The sequence below is a fragment of the Mirounga leonina genome, unplaced genomic scaffold (genome assembly GCF_011800145.1).
Source record: "Mirounga leonina isolate KUSES-001 unplaced genomic scaffold, KU_Mleo_1.0 Mir_176, whole genome shotgun sequence".
NCBI classification, from domain to species: Eukaryota; Metazoa; Chordata; class Mammalia; order Carnivora; family Phocidae; genus Mirounga; species Mirounga leonina.
Genome location: NW_023270454.1, coordinates 40,294,226 through 40,315,005, shown reverse-complemented (window position 1 = coordinate 40,315,005; position 20,780 = coordinate 40,294,226). Strand labels below are relative to the sequence as shown.

At 39.4% G+C, this 20,780-nt stretch overlaps 1 protein-coding gene and 1 long non-coding RNA gene across 4 annotated transcripts in view; one reads left to right on the top strand and one right to left on the bottom strand.

The window, feature by feature from the left end:
• Nucleotides 1–10,664: 10,664 nt before the first annotated feature.
• Nucleotides 10,665–13,669, bottom strand: LOC118022284. 2 transcript variants are annotated; one of them, XR_004682449.1, is made up of 3 exons: nt 13,417–13,669; nt 11,748–11,844; nt 10,665–11,457 (listed from the first exon to the last, which is right to left on the bottom strand). It is a non-coding gene; the product is annotated as an uncharacterized LOC118022284 (long non-coding RNA). The 2 variants fall into 2 exon arrangements; XR_004682450.1 differs by lacking the exon at nt 13,417–13,669 and adding an exon at nt 13,206–13,355.
• A 192-nt stretch (nt 13,670–13,861) lies between these two features.
• Nucleotides 13,862–20,780, top strand: part of HHIP (hedgehog interacting protein) — a 95,535-nt gene continuing 88,616 nt past the window's right edge. For both annotated transcript variants that reach the window (XM_035022997.1, XM_035022996.1), the window contains exons 1-2: nt 13,862–14,669; nt 20,382–20,574. In XM_035022997.1, coding sequence (XP_034878888.1) covers nt 14,391–14,669; nt 20,382–20,574 — 472 coding nt within the window. In that variant the 5' untranslated portion in view covers nt 13,862–14,390. The remainder of the gene's footprint in view (nt 14,670–20,381; nt 20,575–20,780) is intronic.

The following is a 20,780-nucleotide window of genomic DNA, read 5'->3' as shown; positions in this document are numbered from 1 at the left end:
CAGGGAGTCTGCTTCTCCCTCTGACCCTCCTCCCTCTCATGCTCTCTGTCTCTCATTCTCTCTGTCTCAAATAAATAAATAAAATCTTAAAAAAAAAAAAATAGAGCTAAAGTCTTTAAAAAAAAAAATTTTTTTTCTTTTCCTGTGAGTGAAGACTTCATTTTAGGACTATCTCCATGTATAGTGCTGGCCTTTGGGTTGGTTTCACATGCAGAGACTCTCACTTTTTCAGGATGAAAATAAAATTACTCTTCCTCAGGTGCATATCAATTATGTTAAGCTATTCTTTAAAAGCAATAAACAGGGCGCCTGGGTAGCTCAGTTGGTTAAGCCACTGCCTTCAGCTCAGGTCATGATCCTGGAGTCCCGGGATCAAGTCCCGCATCGGGCTCCCTGCTCAGCGGGGAGTCTGCTTCTCCCTCTGAACCTCCCCCTTCTTGTGCTCTCTCTCTCTATCTCATTCTCTCTCTCAAATAAATAAATAAAATCTTTAAAATAAATAAATAAATAAAAATAAAAGCAATAAACAATGTACATTTGGTAATTAAAATAGAATTATTTTTCAAAGGAAAATAAGGGCTAGCTCAGTATGTTTTAAACTCATGCTCCCAAGAATAAACCCACAATTCTCCATTCCTTTACCAAAAAAGGAAAAAAAAAAAAATCATCTGTTTTAAATGATATGAAATCCTGACATTTGGGTTAATTTACACTTAAACTATCCAAACATGTTTCAAAAACTAGTTGATATTTGAGAATATATATTTCAGATATTTTAAATAGAAAAATCACATTTTATGTAAGGTAAACAAACCAAAACACCAAAAGATTGAATCTTGCGGAACCTATGGTCTTATGAAATACAAATAGATTTTAAAGTTAGAAAACTTTCTTTCTTATCCAACATTTATTCTAAATTTGTGCATGTAAAAATATCTGTAATGTCTACAAAATGCCCAGGTGTTTATAATTATTAATAAATGAAAATGTTTGCAGAACTTCATGCCCTTGGCCAGAACATAAAATTTAGACACATTTCCAACAAAAAACTGAAGAATTTCTTTGATGAGTAAACCACTCATTTTGAAAATAAAAGGATATGTGCAATTCGTGAATTTTAGAATAAGGCCAAATTTTTGGTCTCAAACCACCTCACACAAATAATTTTTTAACTATATCACATTCTATCAAATTTTGATATATTGTTGCCTTAGATGCAATGATTTCTTTGGCCCTAAAATTTAAATGCTAAGTTTTTTTTTAGTCAGAACATTCTTTTACAGATGTATCTGTCCCCATCCAGACCAATAACCACAACATTACTGCAAATCCACATTTTAAACTACACGATAAAGGTTTCTAGAACATAAATTTTCTCCAGGACAATTATTTATAAGATAAATAATGTTTTAAATGTTTCTTTGAAAATGTTTAAATGATCATATATTTATGTTTGATTTAGATTCATATTGGACCTATCTTTCATATTTCCAAAGAAATGTTTTGCCAGATTGTCAAATTGACAAAATTGTACACAGCTTGGTATCTTTGAAGATTGAGGTAGCCTGTTTTGAATAAATAAGTCTTAGTATTTTTATATTACTCTTGAATTAAACACATCTAGAAATAGAGCATGTTTTCATTCAATCATTAGTAAATGTTCATTTGCATATGTTGTTTTGGTGGCTTAGTTGCCAAACATTTAGCTAAATGATAAATAGATACTCATTGAGGAATTAAATTATGCTACAGGGTGGTCTTGATATGAGTCAAAGCCAGAAAATTAATGCTCAGTTTCCAAAACACCTAGTACACACAAAAATAATTAATTCCATAGCTGTGTGGGCTTTCAAGTCTGTGAATTTATAATGTCTTCCATATTTTATTAATTGTCTACATAGTTAAGGTATTATACTTTCTCACATCATTTACATAGGGCTGAGATACAAATGAGTTAATTTACTTGATGTAACCATTAATTACTGAATCATCTCAGTTGTAATCATTCTGTTTATGAGGTAATTTCATGATGTAGACTATTTTCCAAATATTTTATAATTAAGTACCATTTCTGAACATCGTCTGGTCCCATTAGCTCATCCTTCCAATTCCATTGAAGTAAAATGTATTAGCAAATTATACCACTGCAGCTGATTAAGGTATTATAAGAAATTGACATTTACTAAAAGAAAAAAAAAACAAAACCCTAGCATATACTATAAAAATAACAGTTTAAGTCACTACCATTAAATTAAGCTACTTTTTAAAAATAAGTTTGAATCAATAACACTCAATTCCAAGAGACACAACTGCTAGCCATCATGACAAATCCACACAAGAAACTCCTGTTGCAGGCACCCTGGGATCTCCACTCTAATTTAGTCCCTCTCACTGAGACCTACTCCAGTCAATGAGCAGAGAGCAAATCAGTGAATCAAGGATTTTCAAAGGCACATCAGCAAAGTCTTTGGAGACTCAAAAGCACATATTAGATGTGGAGCTGGCTACATAAAAGAGACTAGGTGATAATGGCAGGTCACAGTCCCTGCAGCTGTGGCCAAATGCAGTGAATGCTGCAGATAGAATCCATCTGATTCAGACATGATTCCATCATTCCATCAGTAATTCAGACATGATTAAGGACCAATTGTACATATTTAGTAAAGGTCAACTATCTGTAAAGAAACTCTCGTAAATGCCATCTGCTAATTGGTGTTTCTGCTCTTAGGGAATTTATATATAGCAATAAAATTTTATTCAGTTGAATTGAATAAGTAAATATAATATGTAATGTGTAAGGAATAAGACCTAATTAATATGTGGTTTTTAAAAGTTGTTTTATAATAAATTATATATAACAAAATAACTATAATGAATTATGAATAAATTAAATATAAATGGAATATAAATGGAGCAGGGACCAGAGGTAAAGGCTTTTGCATATCTTACTACAAATTTTAGATTCTATTCTGAATTGGCTAAAAATCTACCAAAGAATTTTATCCAGGGGAATCATATGAAATTATTTGTAGTATACAAAAATCCATTTAGTGGCAGTGGATATAATGAGGTCAAGTTAGGGAAAGAAATTATAGGTGTGGAAACCTTAAGAAATTGTTGCAGTAAATCTGGTAAGAAATGATAGGCTTCTAATAAAAATGGACCTAGGCAATACTCAGTAGCTATTAAAACCACTAGATGAAAGGTTATAGGGATTTTTTTAATGGATGGGTTAGTATGATAACATACTAAGCCACTGAAAATTTCTATATTATGTGCCCCCTGAAATGATGAAATAGGAACCATCTATAGAGCATTCTTATAAAAATTCTAATCAAGCTTCTAGATCTAAATATGAGTTTATAGAAAACACAGAGATAGAGAAAAAGTTTTAAAGATACCATGAAGATAAAATCAGAAAAATCCACAATGTGGGAAATTCTATAGGATAAATGACCTGATTCATTCAGCAAACAAATGGAAAATAAAAACAAAAAGGAGGAAGAACCTCTAAACTAAATGAGACTCAATAAAGAAATATGAACCAAATACAATGTGTGGTTCTTGCTTAGTTCCAGATTTGAACCAATCTACTGTAAAAGCAAGAAATTATGAGACAACCAAGGAAATATAAACATTTACTGGATATATAAATATGTTATTAAGGTATTGTTATTATTTTATGATGATAAAGTTGTTATCATCATGTTAAAGGTGCCCATGTCTTAAAAAGTCTTTTCCTTTTAGAAATGAACATGGAAGTTTTTACTGATGAATGATATGACACCTGGAACTTGTTTTAACATAATCCAGTGAAAGGACAAAATAAGAAGGGAATAGAGATGAAACAAGATTAGCCAAATATTGGCAATTGTTGAAAATGAGTGATAGGTACATTTTACTATGTTTAAATTTTCCTATAATAAAAAATTAAGAATAATAGAAACAAAAGAAGCTGAGAGGATAGACAGAAGTGAATACTTGAGATGTTACATGAAGCGAATACTTCAGAGGCAGGACATGACAGCCAATTATATCTGAAAGGGGGAGGACAGATGGCTTCTAAATTTCTGGCGTGGTGATTAGAGGTATGGAAGTACTGTTCATCAAGGCAGGAGGTATAGGTGAGGAGCAGATTTAGATGTGAAATTGACAAGTCTGGTTTGGGGTGTGCTGAGTTTGAAATACCAGGCAGGTATCAAAATGCAAGGGTTCAATAGGTATACTGCAGACAAGAAAGTCAAGAATATAAGTCTAGGGTATAAAAACATGTAGAGAGATGTAGAAAGGAAGTGAAGACTAAGTAGTAGTATCCAGATAAATAAGAGGAAAATCAGTTCAGATTGGAGTTACTAAAATAAGGAAAGACACAGCTTCAGGGAAAGGAATTGGTCAGTAGTGTGAATTAAAGAATTAAATGTAAGTTACAGAAATTAATTCTTAGCTTTAGTAACTAAATAGCAATCCATGCCAGCTCAAGATTACAAACTGAGCATATGAATTAATTTCCCCTCATTCCTCAGATCCCATTAAAATAAGAATATATCGGTTTAAAAGGGAAGGGGTAAACAGAGCAGGGAGAAGGACATGAGGGAGTTTATCAATGGATGAACTATTTCAATAGGTTCTGTGAGGTGAAGCAGGCTAAGAAAAGACACAGCCCAGAATAAATATGACGAGGCTGCAGCCAAGGACTGAGGCATTCTGCTTTCAGAACTTAGGAGGGGTTATTGACTCAAGGACACCAGGTGTGATGGGCAGCAGAGTACAACAGAGGGCTGAAAACAGAAGCATGTATAGAAAGTCTGCTGCTAGTTCCCCATCCTTATATTCAGAGTACACAGCAGCCAGGTGTTACCCTCTAGGCAAAGAAGAAAAAAAAAAGTAGAAGAAGGTTTTTTTATGTGTTTTCTAAATAAATTTAACACACTGTTTAGCATAAACAAAATAAGTAACTGTTATTGTTGGAGCAGGAGGGAAAAACATTCTGAGAGTCAGGTTTCCCCAGGGTAATAGCAGAGCCAGGAAGAAGGTCTGACATGGGTCTGAAAACAAAAGGTGGTAGACAGAGATAAAAGGACATGATAGAAGAAGGGGAAATGTAGTTAGAATCATTACCTATAATGAGCCAAAATGCAAAAAGACTGAAATAAACTCTTGCCAACTACTTCATGAGGGTACAGATTATATGAAGCTATAGGTCTAAGGAGGCAGGAAGACATGAACATAGGCTGGCAATAAGAAACTGAAATGAATCCCCCATTGACTTGGTTCCCATTATTTCCTAAATCCTTAAAGAAATTGACTTCGCTATTGAAAACTTTCTCACCAAAAAAAAAAAAAAAAAAGATACTCTGGGATGCCTGCTTCTAGCCAAGATGGAGTTACAGGGACCAGAGTCACCACATCACCTGAAACAACTGAACAGTTAATATTATAATGTTATAACCATGAAAACTAAAACACTGGACAAGATATTCAGGCATTGTATATCAGCTAAGTAAGCAGAGAATGTTGATCCCGAGAGAGGGAAAACAAGCAAGGTAAGCCTATGACTATCCCAGCATACTGCCCAGACAGATTTTCCAGGCTGTGGTGCAGGGAGGGGAATCCAAACAGAACCAGGCAGCAACCTTGAGTTGACAGAAGAGACACATGAAGTCTAGAGAGGCTGAGAGGAGGAGTTCAAAAAGCCAAGTCCCAGAGAGGAGACAGCTGCACAGAAAGAGAGCTGTGGAGATCCACAGAGGATAACCCTCAAGTTTTCAGTTGAGTTTTTAGTAGCATATGACTATGGAGAACTTGCCTGAGAAAAGGGAAAGAACCCTTGAAAGGAGCAGATACATAGAACTCAGGTCCAAGAATAGTTCATGTTCCAAATACACACAGAGGTAAACCTCATAATGAAAAGAAAATCAGGAAGAGCATTTACAATGATATCACTTCAGTAGTGGAGAAAATTAGCCTTAGATTAAAGGTAATACTGGTTTTACCTAACAATGTTTAAAAGCAAAAAAAAGATCAGACGATTACCAAGTCATTTAACTGCACTTCAGAACAAGGCTCAAGAATATTTATGGGAATATTAAGCATCTAATAAGGTAAAAATCACAATGTTTGGAATTAAATAAAATATCATCAGGCATGCAAAGAAGTTGGGTAATATAAACCATAATAAAGACAAAAATCAGTAAATAAACATAGTCCCAGAACTGGCACAGATAATAGAACTGTCAAACAAGGACATCAAAACAGTTACTGCAACTATATCCCATATGTTCAAGAATGTACAGGAAGGACTGAACAGGTAAAATACAAACTTGAAAGATTTTATTTTATTTATTTATTTTTTTATTAAAGATTTTATTTATTTATTTGAGACAGAGAGAATGAGAGACAGAGAGCATGAGAGGGAGGAGGGTCAGAGGGAGAAGCAGACTCCCTGCCGAGCAGGGAGCCCGATGCGGGACTCGATCCCGGGACTCCAGGATCATGACCTGAGCCAAAGGCAGACACTTAACGACTGAGCCACCCAGGCGCCCCTAAAGTAGTATAATATTAACTGAAGACACACTATCATAAACTAAAGATATTCCAAACATTATAGTAAACACACACAAAAAAGGAAGTTATAGCTAATCAGCCATTAACAGATAAAATTGAATAAAAATATTCAATCTAAAAAAAGGAGAAAAAGAATAACAAGCAAATAAAGAATAGACAGAACAAATAAAAAGCAAATAGTAAGGTAAAGGATTTTAAACCAAACTGGATCAGTACTTACACCAAATGTAAAGGGTCTAAATACTTCAGTTAAAAGTAATAGCTTGTCATAGTGGCAAAAATAAACAAAACCTAACTAACTATATGCTGCCTACAATAAATGCACTTTAAATATAAAGACAGAAATAAAAATAGCACGGAAAAAATCTATTAACACTAATCAAAAGGAAAAAAGAGTAGTTGTATTAGTAACAAAGTAGATTTTAGAGCAGAGATCATTCCCAAGGATAAAGAAGGACATTTCATTTTTTTAAAAGATTTTATTTATTTATTTGACAGAGAGAGAGAGACAATGAGAGAGGGAACACAAGCAGGGGGAGTGGGAGAAGGAGAAGCAAGCTTCCCACTGAGTAGGGAGCCCAATGTGGGGCTTGATCCCAGAACGCTGGGATCATGAGATCATGACCTGAGCTGAAGGCAGACACTTAACGACTGAGCCACCCAGGCGCCCCAAGAAGGACATTTCATAATGACAAAAGACACAATTTATCAGGAAGACATAACAATCCTAAATGTTTACACAGCCAATTAACATAAGTTGAAAATACATGAAACAAAGACATTGATCAAGAAGCAAGACAGAAGACACAAATTATCAGTATCAGAAATGAGAGAGGTGACATTACTACAGATTCTGTAGAATAAAAGGATAACAAGGCAATGCAGTCAAGCCTTGAACAACATGGGTTGAAACTGTGCAGGTCCACTTACATGCAGATTTTCTTCAATAAAAATAGTACAGTATTGTATTTTCTCTTGCTTATGATTTTCTTAATAACATTTTCTTTTCCCTAGCTTAATTTACCATAAGAATACCGCATATAATACATACAACACAAAATATGTGCTAACTGAATGTTTATGTTATAGGTAAGGCTTCCAGTCAACAGTAGGCTATATTAGTAAAGTTTGGGAGTCAGAAGTTACACACTGCTATTCAAATGCATGTGAGGATGGAAGGCTAAAGGATGACAGAAGAGAATTGTTCCTCCTTTTTATCTTGCTGTTCCTGTCTGCATAACCCCGGCAATGACTCCTTATCTTATGTTATGCATTAAATTGTGCCCCCCAAAAGATTATTAAAGTCCTAATCCCCAGTACCTATGAATGTGACCTTATTTGAAAATAAAGTCTTTGCAGATGATCAAGATGAGATGGACCTTAATCCAAGGATTGGTGTCTTTATATAAAGGCGAAATATGGACACATAGACAGATTAAGGACATAGGGATATGATATGAAGACATAAAGGGAAGTCCATCTACAAACCAAAAGAACCCCTGAGCCTACCAGGACTGGGAGACGCACAGAACAGATCCTCCCTCATATCTCTCAGAAGGAATCAACCCTGCTGACACTTTGATTTCAGACTCACAGCCTCCAGAGCTGTGAGGGAATACATTTCTGTTGTTTTATTTTTTATTTATTTGTTTATTTATTTTTAAGATTTTATTTATTTATCAGAGAGCGAGAGAGAAAGAGAGGGAGAGAGGACAAGCAGAGGGAGAAGCAGGCTTCCCGCTGAGCAGGGAGCCCAATGCAGGGCTTGATCCCAGGACCCTGGGATCATGACCCAAGCCGAAGACAGCTGCTTAACGGACTGAGCCACCCAGGCGCCCCCATCTCTGTTGTTTTAAACCACCTCGTTTGTGGTAGTTTGTAATGGCAACCTTAGAAAACAAATACATCCTGCCAGTGGCACGTGGTTCCAGTCTCCAGCTTTCTTCTAGCACTCCCATAATCAACTACACTTCACCATCTTGGAGAATCCCCACCTGGGCTGGGCCACGGCCCTATCTCCGAGTGTCCTCGGGGCTCTCAGTCAGCTTCTAGGTTCTGGTAATCCTAATTCCTCTTTTGTTCCTCAGTCCCTACGGATGGGAGCTGCTCCAGTTTTTCTTCAGTGTTCCCTTTTTGCTTTTTTCAGTTTCCTGACACCCATTTAACCAATGCCTTATATCTAATTCACTCTGTGGATATAGGAAATAATGAGTAGTTTCTCTACTTCTGGTAAGAACCCCAGGCGATATTCATTATCACGTGGAAGCCAATCTGAAACCTAGTTTACAAAATCCTAGGCAATCTGTGCCCTGCCCCTGGCTACTTCTCTGGCTACATTTCTTGTCATTTCCTCTGTCACCCACTCTGTTCCAGCCACGCTGGTCTCTTTGCTAATCCTTAGACATACCAAGCATGCTGGCTTCGTGGCCTTTGACTTGCTGTTCCTTATGCCTGTAGACGTCTGCATGCATGTGGCTCACTACTTCAGGTCTCTGCCCATACCTCTGGAGACATCTTTCCTGACAATGTATACAAAAGTATTATTTCTCATAATTCCTGCCTTCTCGTTCCGCATAATCCCTTTCCTCTACAGCACGCATGCCCTCCTGGCATATTTTATATCCATTTGTTATCTACTGCCTTCTCCAGTAGCATGCAAGCTCCGTGAGAGAATCATTGTGCACTGCTGTGCCAACTTTTGAAAGGAAGACTGAGTAACTGTAGAAAAACCCTTACCAGCAGCCCTACCACTGCGTCAGTGTGCTTGAACTATAATGAATCTTTAATTTTTAAAAAGATGTGTGATTATTCTTTGGCTTTATTGGCTGCCTTTCCTCCATGGGGCCACACTTTGTAGCAGCATGTCCTGAAATTCCTTCATGACGGTGCACTTTAAGTTGTGTGTTCCCTTCTGTTTAACAGTTTAGATTTTTTGGGGACGCCTGGGTGGCTCAGTTGGTTAAGCATCTGCCTTCAGCTCAGGTCATGATCCCAGGGTCTTGGGATCGAGTCCCGCATTGGGCTCCCTGCTCTGCGGGGAGCCTGTTTCTCCCTCTACTGCTGCTCCCCCTGCTAGTATTCTCTATCTCTCTGTGTGTCAAATAAATAAATAAAATCTTAAAAAAAAAAAAAACAATTTAGGTTTTTTTTATAAGGCAAGTATTTCCTCCATTTTAAACCTTTAAAGTTATTAGTTGAGCAAGACTGGTCAGTCAGCAGAATTTATGAAGAGACTGGTCATTGCATGATGAGGCTGGTGTATGACACTGTATGAGTGGGATGAGGTGTATGAAATGTATGACACTGTATGATTAAGACTCCTTGCTGGGGGAGCCAAACAAGAAGGAAATGTAATTCCTACCCTCATAGAGTTTAAAATCTCATGAGTATTTAACTCCCATGAATGAAAAAGTCTCGACAGTTACCAACAATGCACAAGTGAAAACAAAAACATAACACCTAAGTGCTGGTTAGGTAAGACAACAATGGCCATTACCATGTCCATTCAAACTACAATAATCCCTAGAAGTTGAGTAAAAACCCAGGATTTAAAGAAAGAGACAAAGATCAATGAGGATTAGGTACTTGCAAAAGGAAATGACAAATACATGAATATGACTTCATTAGTTACCTAGAGTTTATAAACTCCACTATGAATTTAACCTCTCTCCTTATTTACCTCTTTATTCTGTGCTTTCCCTTAAATGTCTCATATTCTATTCTGAATTCAAATGCTCCTATACTGTAATAGGGTGGAGTTACACCATAAACTCGTTCCAACTCACCTCAGGTCTCAAATTGAAATGTCATTTTCACAGACTTTTTCCAGTCACTTCATCTGAAATAAGTGTGCCTTGTTATTCTCCATCTTGGCATGTCTCTCACAGGCCTTAGCACAATTGATAAAATCATAAATTATTCTGTGACCTTATCATTTGTCCTCCTTGCTAGATAATAAACTACTGGAAGCAGAGTGTATTATTTTTCATTACTGTATACACATTGCTCGGCACAGTGCCTGGCACTTAATACATTCTTTGTTGAAAGGTAATAGTATGTATTTCTGTCAAGACCAGAAATTCATATATAAAAGTGATTCTGATACCCAAAATAGTTTTATTTTCACCATTTACTAAGTTTAAGTTGTGCTAATTTGATACATAGAAATGTGTAGCCATGTAACTATATATACATATATAAATACATACAAACATAATTCATATCCATAGTAAAATTTTGAGCTTTATCTATGAAATTAATTTCAATTTGGGTCAAATATTTCATCTTTTACAACAAACCTAATCTGCTCATGAGAATCGTCATTCCATCTGAGGTCAGGAATCCTGGGTAGAACTGGGATATGGTACTGGGATGGTCAGAACTGCCCCTCGCCCATACAGGGTGCCTTGGTACAACTTAGAAAAGCCACATAGTCTGAGTAGACACAATCACACACCCATAAACCCGGCTTGGTGAGTGGAGCCTAGCAGGATTCCAGCTCTCACTGGCTGTCCCAGCCAGGTGCCCTTGTACAAGGCACAATAGGTGGCCATCCTAGAGGGGGCTGCTCGGTGGTGATGCAAGCAGAAAGGGGTGATCAGGCCACTCTTGTATAGCTTTACTCCTTGCTCAAAAAGACTGATTTAATTTGTCTGGCTGAGTTTGGTCAGATAGGGGGTCTCTTCTTCTTGGAACCACTTCCGATGATGTAGTTGAAGAGAGTGATCTCCTTGAGGGAAGATCATTTTCATGTTTAAGTGTGCTCATGGTTGCCATGTCGAAGTGGACTTTCAAGGCTTAATCTTAAGAAATAACCCAATATTGATTCTTGATTTCTTGATTCCTAAAAATGACGCTGTCAAGCTGGCTCTAGGTGAGCTATGCAATTTCCCCCTGCAAAAAAAGAAAGAAAGAATCAGAAGTTAGTTCACTTCCATAGCACTGCTTAGTGACTTTTTGGAAATTATATCAGTGGCACTGAGAAGAAGCTCAGCTATCTCATCAGTGATCTGATTACTACTGACTGTCATGACTGACAACATATGGGATCAATTCTAGCTCCTGTGTATCAAGAAAGAACATGTTTGTCTCATTTCAGTAATCTTTTATAAATTCTAATTCTTAAAACGTAGGGTCACAGGTTTTAAGAGCCACATAATTTTTTAAAACCAAAATTAATTTACCTTTTCAATGTCCTTAGTCTTGAAGTACAAACCATAAGGAAGGTCTGTTCCAAAACTACTAAGATGAATTCATCACTTGGAGTGAGAGCTCAAACCACTGAAATATAATTTTAAAAGGATTTTTATTTTGGAAATTGAACATAATACTGGTTATTTGGGAATAAAGGATTGGATAGTGGAAAACAACCTAGATTGGATCCCTGAGTCCTGGTTTTTAGGCTACCTAATTACATGAGATTGTGCAAGTGACTTAATCTTGATGGAATGTCTGTCTTCTCCTGTTTATTAAATGAGAGTTTAAAGTCTTAAGTCCTTATAGCTCTAAGATTTATTTTATATTAAAAGTTCTCAATGCAGGAAGAATGTCAGATAAGCAGTCTGTGGGATCAGAAGTAGCATTTGTGATCACACACATAAAGAAGTCATGAGTATACAACAGCCCCTGAGAGAAATGGTAAATATGCCATCTTGGACCTACACTGAGCTCAGTACTGGACCAAATATCGCAGCAGATTTTTCAGTTATTCTAATCAGTCACCTCTTCGGGGAAAATCCTCGCTCCACTAGTAAATCAGGGTCCAGAAATCGAAAGGGGCAGAAGTCTTATCTAGCCACTGCGGCCACTTTAACAGTAATTCGTTTAATCCGCTGTCCACCTCCACCATCACCAACTTTCACGTTAGCTTGGCGAAGTTTATGTCCGAGAAGTGAAGCAAATCCAAATATGGGGAACATTCTTCCATTGCCAAAATGGGAAATCTGCCTTATCTCCTCTTCAAAATCCTATCTACCAGAAAATCTGCTCCCCTGGTAAAAATACTCAAATGGGAAGAAAGCACATTTTGTGTGCAATCCCGTGTAGGCTCATCCTCATGCCAACTTGCGGGGATCCCGTAAACGTCAAGTCACCACTCTTGATAACGTACAGATCTTTTTAGAGACACTTTTACACAGACTTTGTCTAGCTGGGGGAAAGGTTAATATCTAGGTACACGAGATGCGTTGGGCTCGCAAACCTGCTACTAATTCTCCCTCCAGAACCAACGCCTCCGTAGCCTCTGTATTTACACCCCCCGGGGAAATCGCCCCAGGATCCTCCCCCCCCCCCCCCCCCCCCCTTTAAAATGAACGCTGATTTCGCGGCCAGTTTCTTCTCTCCTCCATCTGACGGGGAGGAACCTGCGCTCCTGCGTTCTGGGGAGCTGCGGGCCGGGCCCAGATGAGTTCCAGGGCACAGGTGGGTCCCTAGGAAGGGGCGTCCCGGGCCAGCCCTCCAGGCTGGGGGCCCCGACACCCCAGCCCACGCATGCACACGCGACTGTGCCACTTCAGGAGCGCGGAGCACCTTAAGCAAGGATGGGTACTTCTCAGTCTTCAAACCGTCTTAACCTACTCAGCGGCTCGCAGCATTTGGGTTGTCCCCCCGCCTCTAAATCAGACCCCAAGGAAGAGCTTTACCGACTCGAGCTTCACGTTGAAAATCACCGGGGAACAGGGGGAGTCCGTGCGGCCAGGAGACGGGAAAGGGACCGAAAACCTCCCTCCCGCCAGCTCCAGCCCACTCGGTGCATCCTGCCCCCGCCCGGGGCGAGGGGCGGGCCGGGGGTGGGGGGGAGGCCCTGGAAGGGGCCCCTCCCTTTCTCACCTCCAGCGGCCCACTTTTACTCACTTGCTCTCCGAGCCTCGGCTTGGCCGCCTTTACCCAGGGGTAGTGCGGAGGGGCTGAGGGGAGGAGAGAGGAGCCCGCGAGCAATCTCCGTGCCGCGCCCTCGCCCCGGGCCAGCGGGCCGGAGGACCAGGGCCTTGGACGCCCCCCAGCCGCGCGCCTCGGGGAGGCAAGCGCGCTCGGTCCCGCGCCCTCGACGCCGGCTCCAAGGGCTCCACCGGGCCCTCCCCCTCCGCCCGCCGCCGCGGCCCGCGGCTCCTCCCCGCCGCAGCCGCGAGGCCGTCGGGCCCGGGGGACGGGCTCGCGCCGGGGCCGCCCCCTCCCCGCCCCGCCCCCGCCCCGGCCCGGCCGGGTCCGGGCGGGGGCGCGCGAGGAGCGGTGACGTCAAGGGGCGCGCGGTGGCAGCACCTCCCCGCGCGCTAGTTAAAAAGAAGAAGAAAAGAGGGAGCGAAACATGAGAGGCTGTGTGAGAAGCTGCAGCCGCCGGCAGAGGAGACCTCAGCATCATCTAGAGCCCAGCGCTGGCCCTGCCTGCGCCTGCCCCGCCGCCGCCGCCGCCGCCGTTTCTGTTCCTGCTACTGTCTCACCTAAACAACTCCCGTTACACGGACAAGTGAACCTCTGTGGCCGTCTTCTCCTCCTCTTCTTCCTCCTCCTTTTCCAACTCCTTCTCCTCCTCCCACTTCCCAGCCGCAGCAGGAAGCCCCTAACCCAACTGACACTGGCACAACTGCAAACGGTGTCATCCGCACAACTTTATCTTGCTCCTCGGACTCCCCTAAGGCATTGGACCCATCGCCTTGTCTTTTATTTTTTGCAAAGTTGCATCGCTCTACATAGTTTCGCCCCCGCCACCACTCTCTGCCTCTCGAGTGTCCCCCGCAGCCTCCTCCTGGAGCTGCGCCCTAGTGCCCCTGCTGGGCAGTGGCGTTCCCCCCCATCCTCCCGCGCCGAGCCCCTGCCGCTCGGGGCAGACGATGCTGAAGATGCTCTCCTTTAAGCTGCTGCTGCTGGCCGTGGCTCTGGGCTTCTTTGAAGGAGATGCTAAGTTTGGGGAAAGAAGCGAAGGGAGCGGAGCGAGGAGGAGAAGGTGCCTAAATGGGAACCCCCCGAAGCGCCTGAAAAGGAGAGATAGGCGGATGATGTCCCAGCTGGAGCTGCTGAGTGGGGGAGAGATGCTGTGCGGTGGCTTCTACCCTCGGCTGTCCTGCTGCCTGCGGAGTGACAGCCCAGGGTTGGGGCGCCTGGATAACAAGGTAAGCACGCACCCGCCTCACGGATGCCTGATTGACGTACTGGCGAGGTGGGGGTTCCTCGTGGCTCCAGAAATGCTGGTGGCTGTGAAAAGGGCGAAACTTGTTTGGAGAGTTCTTTCTGATAACTTTCCTGAAGTGCTAGTGTGATTCGGTTGTGGTGTTTCTCTGGGGTGCGCAGATAGCTCTCCCGCCCCCAAGAGTCCGCGGTCGGGATGCTGTGCAAAACTGCCTGTCTCAGAAAAGAGAAGCTTCTGTGGTACCCGCATTCTGGGCTGGGTAAATATTTTAAAAGAATCGCGATTAACAGTGTGTTTTGGATCGAATCGGGCATTGGCTGCGGTGAAACTGTAAATTAAGGTGGCTGTGGTTTCCGGTTTATTTTTCTAGGGTAACAAGATTTGTGCAGTTTTCTCCACGTGCTCGGTTAGGGAGAGGATTGAATCGTAAAGGATGTTGAAGCATGGTTGGTTTAGGAGCCCCAGCCCCGTCAGAGGGGGTTGTCTCGCATTACAATAGTTAAGCTGCGACAAGGAACTCCTGGTACTCCGATTGAGAACCCGAAGGACGGGCGGAAGATTTTGCTGGGGCATATTTGTCACATAAAACTGAGACTCTTCTCTCCGCCTCAGTTTGTAATGTTTTGAAACATTATAAATTCGGGCTTTCAAAGGCAGCCGTCTAGGAAGATCCTCTCTGGAAATTGGTTTGAGGAGTAATGGCATTTACACTTTCCTTGTGTTCTTAAATCTAAACAAATATGAAATAGTGTTGGTGGAGTGTAAAGGCAAGCTTATTTTTGAGTTTGCAACATCTTTCTTGTCATGGGATGCAGCAACGTGTGCTCTCTACTGTACTGCAAGGAAGCCCGGGGAGCACGTCATTAACAATCCCTGCACGTGAAATAAACAATCAGGTGTCTTTGCTCCCCCCTCGCTTTCCCCATTTTAGGTTTAATTAAGAATTCCTCTGTTACAACAGTGCAGTTGTCAAGGTCTGAGAGACTCTTGGAAAACTTGTGCTTCAGTCTTGCTGGCCCAGGCATTAAAAAAAAAAAAAAAAAAAAAAAACCCAGGCTGAATCTAATTTTTATGCTCAGTTCACGGTAGATTTCACTCTATTCTCATGTAAACAGCTCCTACGAATCAACATATGTGTCTGGGTGGTATCTCTCACTTTGTTTTGTAACAAAAAGCCATATTGCATCATTTAATTTGCTCAAGTCATGCAAATAGGAAAAAATCAATAGGACAAAAAGGGGTCGACTTATCCTCCTCCCCACTAAACTGCTGCCCACACACAGAGTCCTGTTGCTTATGGCAAAAGAATAACAACAACACCATTGTGTTTGTTAGTTGGTTCACTAATGGGTGAAACTAGAGAACATCATTCTCTTTCAGTCCCCAGCTCTGTCCAAATGTTCATGCCTTTTGAGGGAGCATTTGTCCAACTCCCTCTATTCCCAGATGAGTGAGAACTGTCTTGCTGCAGGTTTTCAGCTGCAACTCTCTCTTTATTCTTACCATATGCAGCAGTAGTCTGAGATTCAGGGAACAGATATTCCAGCATTTTATTCAAAACAATGTCATTAAGCTCCTGTATGGTAATTGAATTAAATTACAAAAAAAAAAAAAAAAAAAAGCTACATTCACATCATCAGCAGGGTTTTACCAGGAGCCCAAAAGAACCAGGAAATTCATAGAAGTGTTTAGAAATATTTGCCATTAAGTATCCCTGTGTGCAGTGTGCACTATGAATATACCAATGATCTGCAGACCCCTGCAATACTGAACTCTTCCAGGAACATGAGGAATGAAAACTTTGTTAACTAAATATAGTGGGGAGTTGGAGGGGTTGGGGGAGGAACTGAGGGGAGTTATAACCCCTAAGAGGAGTTATATAAATTTTTTTTTAAGAAATCATTCTTTAGGAAGAAATCTGCCACGTTAGCTATCCACATTCCTTTCCGTTTTACGTGCTTCCAATCTCCAACAAACCCCTACTCATTTGGAAAATGTGTCTGAATTAAATTTGGTACACTAGACTTTGCTGGTTCCATTACAAGTGCTTTATAAAAAACCAACAATACTCAAATTGTTCAAAACAGAGTAGTGATATAGCTGTGCATGTGCATGCTTGACCTATGTTAGTTCTCACGTTTTAATAGTTTTTAAAACATGTTATTTTATAATAAACTTCAGTGTTTCCCTGTTTTCCCCTAAGCCTTTCTGGCTTATAATATATGTTAGGGTCTTATTTCATAATGTGTGTACAGGAGAGATAATGGCTATTTGAAAGGACCCGTTTTTGTTTATGAAAAAAAAAAAAATCCCAAGAAGCATTTCTGCAACTTTTCAAGAAACTACAGGCATAGCTTTCTCCTATAGGAAGAAACTTCATAGATAGTAGCACACTGGGTAGGAATATTGAGCATGCTCAACTGTGCAATTAAATCCAGTTTCCAAGCGAACACATTTTCTTTAATATAATGAGCTAGCATTGAGTTCAATCCTTCAGCTATGGTATCATGCTTTTATATTTTAATTTTTTGGTATATTTTAGTAATTTTATGTATTGTAACGAGATTATTAACTACCATTATAAATAAATGCTGCCAAAATTTAGGAAGTTATATTGTCTTGGCAATATTTTTGCAGCTCCTAAATACAACATGCTAAAAGGATCTAATTCCCATTAGCCAAATTGAATCCGCAGCCAACTGAAATACCCCCATTTCTAAAACTTAACTTGTAGCCAGAGAGGCATAGAAGCTCTCTCTACCTTGGGTGGTTTCACAGCCAAAGCTGTCAAGGAATGGGTGAAAAGTAATTGTTTTCAAGTGTGCCCTTTTACAATCATTTGTTTGCTCTGGCTCTTTCAGGGACAAAGGCTATTGTTGAACACATCCAACTAAACAAATAACTCATCCTGGGGTCCCTTTAACAGCTGCCTTAGTACAATGATCTATTTACATATTAGCCTAAAATTGAAACTGAACTCTTTAATGACATAATCCAGCACTATAGTCCAGAGACGCATGTGTTCTAGCCAACAGCTGAACAACCTTGTAGGCATATGATTTTTAGAAATAACTTTTTGTGGACCAAGTGATCTTAAGGCGACATCTTAATATACTGTCACGTATTTTCTCCTTTTGTCTGCTCATTGAACCCATGTGGGTGCCTTTTTATCCTCTTTGTTCAGTTACTTGATAAATAAAGAGAAATACAGAAGGTCTCTGTCACCCATTTTACTATTTGTTGATAAGCTATAGTTGTAGGCCACACTTCACTGTGTATTCCAGTATTTATCTTACCTTTCTTCTATGGATTTTACTTTCTTGTGGCTTAAGATTAAAGGATGACCTGCCAGATGTTATAAATTAGTCAGCAACAGCCACAATCATTACTAGGCATGCTGTAATAATGTTTCGAAGTTTTACATGACTTTCAGAGTATATTTAGTTTAAACCACTATAATTTGATGGTTTCATATATGGCTTTTAAAAATCGAAACAGGAAATTAGCTTAAATTTCTTCTTAAGATTGATGACATTGTCAGACATAAAGTTAAGGACCTTTATCGACGCAAGCACATAGGCAAAAAAAGAAGAAAAACTACACTACACACACCAGGACTCATCTGTCTAAAACAGTGTTGCAGCTTGGGCTGAGTCAGTTTAATTGACTTCAGTAAGACTATTGGTTCATTGAAACCAAAGCCAGAATGATGGCTCTATCTATCTTCAAATAGGTATTTACACTGCAGACCTCACACAGAGCAAAATGTTACCATCCTGCTGGGCCGGAACAGCATGAAACTTTACAAAGAATAATATTGTACTCGATTTCAGATAATTTATTGAATCCTATTTCTGAAACTTTTGATGAGAGATCTTGTGGCCAGGACACATTCCAAAAATTGTAAAAGACAAAATTCTTTAGGCACTAAAATCAAGCTCTTCCTGGACAGCAGCTGGGAGAGTATATGGGGATCATTTTGTTTTAGCTATAAAAAATGGAAGCATGTATATTCTCCATAAAACTAAAGGTAATTACATTCCAGTTTCTCAGCCAGCAAAAAAACGTGGCTTCAGCATCCTGCAGTTGTTTTGTTCTTAGAGGACTGCTATACGATAAGCAAACAGAACAAAGTTGAACAGTATTAATATTGAATAGATCCGGCGAGGTCTGCCAGAGTATGGACAATAAAAGACATTTAAAACATTCTTGGAATGCAAATTCTAAGTGTCTGGCATATGTTTCCTTTTAGAAAACTTTAACCATTTAAGCAATTGTCATTTAAATAAATTGATAAAAATCAAAATGTAAATATAATTGTGATTAATAATAACTCTTCTGAATGTTGTAGATAGTTACAACACATCACGCATATATATATATTTATTTATTTTGAAATAGGGTAACTTCTATGGAACTTTTAATTACTGCATGCCAAAATTTTAGCATGCTTGTATTCAATGATACTTTTTAGTTGCTTTGTTCTTTCAGATCCAAATTTTGTGATTACCTAGAATATCCTTATCCTAAAAAATAGAAGCCAGACCATTTACTCAAATATGAACCTCCTTGTGAATGAAGTATTTGCTTTAAAACAATGATCTGAAGTTTCAGATGTTAATTTCAGTTCATAGTTCTAAAGAAATAACTAGGTATAAATGTAGTTATATAAACAGAAAAGGTATGAAATTCATTCCCATTATGGTGTTTTTTATTATGAAAAATCAATGCTTAATTTAGACAGCACTACATTTCATGTCTCAAATATTGTGCTGGTATTGTCTTCCATATTTATTAGAGGAGCTCCTGAAGTCAGTTTTTTTAAAGTTAGTACTAGACACCAAGACCTCTTTTATCAACAAATTACTAACCTCAGTGAATCAGTAACTCCCGAATTGGTCTTACTGAAATAAAAGGCATAATACTGTATAAATAAAGAAAAAAGTATTCCTTTTTTTTACTAAAACTCACTAAATCCTATACAAAAGCACTTTTATTAAACTCCTGTGTTTATTCATGCATATAACATACCTGAAGAGCTAGTTAGAAAGTTTTTCCTGGCTAAGATAAAATGAATAATAAAAATTGATCTTAAACCAGTTCAGCTTCAGATATTATTTTTGTACAACATAAAAAGGAGGTATTTCCCCCACTTTAGGAAACTTTCCCTATGCAATCCGTAGATTGAAAATTAACTGAAATTAGAGAAATGTAATTCCAGGAATATCCCTGAGAATATCGTATTAAGGAATATCAGGAGTGAACTACATTTTTACCTAAGACACAAATAACCATATCTTAAAAAATTCTGCTTTACATACAGTTGGATAAAGGTATTTGGAGTTTTAAAGGTAAATATCAGTCACTATACACTTTGATACAGAGTAAAATGATAAAGAGTTAAAGGGTCTCAATACAATCATCATTTAATTTTTCATACCCAAAAGATAAACAGACTTTGGTTTGCAAGACTAAGAAGCACTTTTGTGCATCCTTACCCTCTGGTCCCCCAGCCCAGCCCAAGAGACTCTACTTACTCCTAATTAAAAGCATTCTGTATTTGTAACATGGTAATTCTTTTCAGACAACCGCATTGGCTAAATTACACAATTCTATGTATAGGAGTACAAAAAACATAACTAAACCTAACTTCACATGACTAAAAAGAAGTTTGTGTCTGATTTATGGCTTTCAGATATTTTCTGTTACCAACAACACAGAATGTGGGAAGTTACTGGAGGAAATCAAATGTGCGCTATGCTCTCCACATTCCCAGAGCCTGTTCCACTCACCTGAAAGAGAAGCCTTGGAAAGAGACCTTGTACTTCCCCTGCTCTGCAAAGACTATTGCAAAGAATTCTTTTATACTTGCCGAGGCCATATTCCAGGTAAAAAAAAAAAAAAAAATGGATAAATTAAATAAACTACTGCAGAATATCCTTACAAGATACCTGTTCTTAAATGTTCGCTTCTGAGAGGGTCAAGTTTAATGTCACCTTCCCAAATACCTATTTTTACCTCACAGTTAACCTTTACAAATTTGTAACCTTTCAAAATTGCTGCTAAAAGGCTTACTGTCATTTCAGTCTACAAA